The sequence below is a fragment of the Echinops telfairi genome, unplaced genomic scaffold, assembly GCF_000313985.2.
Source record: "Echinops telfairi isolate 266 unplaced genomic scaffold, ASM31398v2 ScPeMD7_7468;HRSCAF=8506_0, whole genome shotgun sequence".
Classification (NCBI taxonomy): Eukaryota; Metazoa; Chordata; class Mammalia; order Afrosoricida; family Tenrecidae; genus Echinops; species Echinops telfairi.
This window is the reverse complement of record NW_022111369.1, coordinates 35,887,959-35,889,964: the sequence shown is the minus strand read 5'-3', so window position 1 is coordinate 35,889,964 and position 2,006 is coordinate 35,887,959. Positions and strand designations below refer to the sequence as shown.

The 2,006-nt window shown below is 40.7% G+C and overlaps 1 protein-coding gene across 1 annotated transcript in view; it reads right to left on the bottom strand.

The window, feature by feature from the left end:
- Positions 1 to 2,006, bottom strand: part of HPSE (heparanase) — a gene marked incomplete at its 5' end in the record, with an annotated part of 57,518 nt that overhangs the window by 39,271 nt on the left and 16,241 nt on the right. Inside the window, one exon of the mRNA XM_013004828.2 lies at positions 1,573 to 1,718. Within this exon, the coding sequence (XP_012860282.1) occupies positions 1,573 to 1,718 (146 nt within the window). The remainder of the gene's footprint in view (positions 1 to 1,572; positions 1,719 to 2,006) is intronic.

Sequence of the window (2,006 nt, the reverse complement as noted above, 5' to 3'; positions counted from 1 at the left end):
GGTTAAAACCTTGTCACTGGATCCGCCCTGTAATACACTTTGGGATTGATCTGGTTTTTAATATTTTCTGTTTTGTTTCTTTTCTTGAAATCATTTTATTGGGGGCTTATACAACTCTTATCACAATCCAACCATCCATCCATTGGATACACACATTCTTATAATTAAATGGTGTATACAATCTTTTCAATGATATTTAATATTTCAAATAATATTTTAGTAATTGAAATAATATTTTATTGCTACTACTAACAAAGTTATTTATTTAAATAAAGAAGTTTTATTTGTATAACGTTATATGTATTACTAATACTAAATTTTTCATTGCTCCTACCAAATGAACAAACAAATCTGTCTTGGAAGAAGTAAGGCCAGAGTGCCCCTTAGATGCAAGGGAGGTAAGACTTCATCTCACATCTTTTGGACATGTTGTGAGGAGAGACCAGTCCCTGGAGAAGGACATCATGCTTGGTAAAGTGGAGGGGCAGCGACAGAGGAGATGGAATGACACAGTGGCGGCAACAATGGGCTCGGGCATGGAAATGTTTGTGAGGATGGTGAGGGCCCATGCTGTTTCATTCTGTTGTGTATAGGGTCGCAATGGCTCAGATCCAATTCGATGGCACCTAACAACAACAACTAATGCAAATAATTTTGATCATTTCAAGTAGTTGTTAAAGATAATAAATGAACATGCATTTGAGGTCTGAGTCATTCTTGAAAGAGCAAATTCTTAGGGTTCCCTTGGGCCAGTTTCTCAAGTGAAGCCCAAACTTCCAATACCAGAATCACCCAAGGAGCTTGTTAAAACTGGAATCATAGAGTGAATTGGGCTGGTGGCACAAGTGGCTTGTCACCAGCTGGTGACAAAGGTTGGTGGTTCAAACCCAATCGGCGATTTCACAGAGGGCCTAGGAACTGCTACCAGAAAGATTACAGCCAAGAAAACCTATGGAGCAGCCCTCTTTGTAGATCCTCGGGTTCCCGCGAGTCAGAAGCTAGTTCAATGGCAGCTGACAACAGCAGTGAGACCCAGGATCCCAAGCTTTCAAAAGCAACCCGGGTGATTGTGCACAGTCATACAAGTTGGAGAACATATCAACATGTCAAGTCTTGGCATCCATTCTGAGAAGCAGTGTATTTCTGCACATCCAGCTCACCCACACTTTGTTTCCAGAACGGATGTGCTGCATCTTCAGTGGAAAATACACTCTTTGGTTTGACCCATGTCTGCCCAGCATGTTCCCTCCAAGCCCTTCTCTCCTCAGCTGCCATCCTTGTTTCATTTTACAGCACAATTCGCTGTTCACTTTGCCCAGCACCCTCCTTTTTAGGGTCTTACATTGATGAAAACATTATTTCATAGGGTTTATATTGATGAAAACATTATTTCATAGGGTTTATATTGATAAAAACCTGCCTTCTGGTGTCACCTTTAACTTGGATGCATCCAAGGCCCTTTGGTGCCATCTAATGATTAATTGCTAGATATGAATAACACTTTTTCTTTCCGGGACTTCATGAATGACACGTTAATTAAAATACATAGTTAACTTTTAAATAAAATTTCACCCTGGTTCACTTGATGTTGCCAGTAACTTCTCTCTTCAAAGGTTGGTTCCTTCTTGGGGTCGAATATTAGGAAGTCTGTCTTGGTGCCACCAAACCTCAGGTATGCAGGAGACAGGCCTCTGGCCAAAGTGCGAAGCTTTGAAGAACTGTGATGAACACAACAAACAACGCATTAAAATGACTTTGCACCAAGACAACACACTCATACATTTTGACTCCTTCCTCTCTTGCTAGTGCTAATGTGCAATGGCCACCTGTGTGAAGAAGAGAGAAACTGAAGGAAAATATTTCATATATGCAACACGTTGCTGAGGAGAAAAGCCTCTCCGTGGAACTGAACCGAATCTTTGTAACAGCAAGCCTGATTTTCTAGGCATCTAAAGGGAACTTGGAACTTTAATTCTGGAAAGAGTTTATATCTGACAAGTAGGATC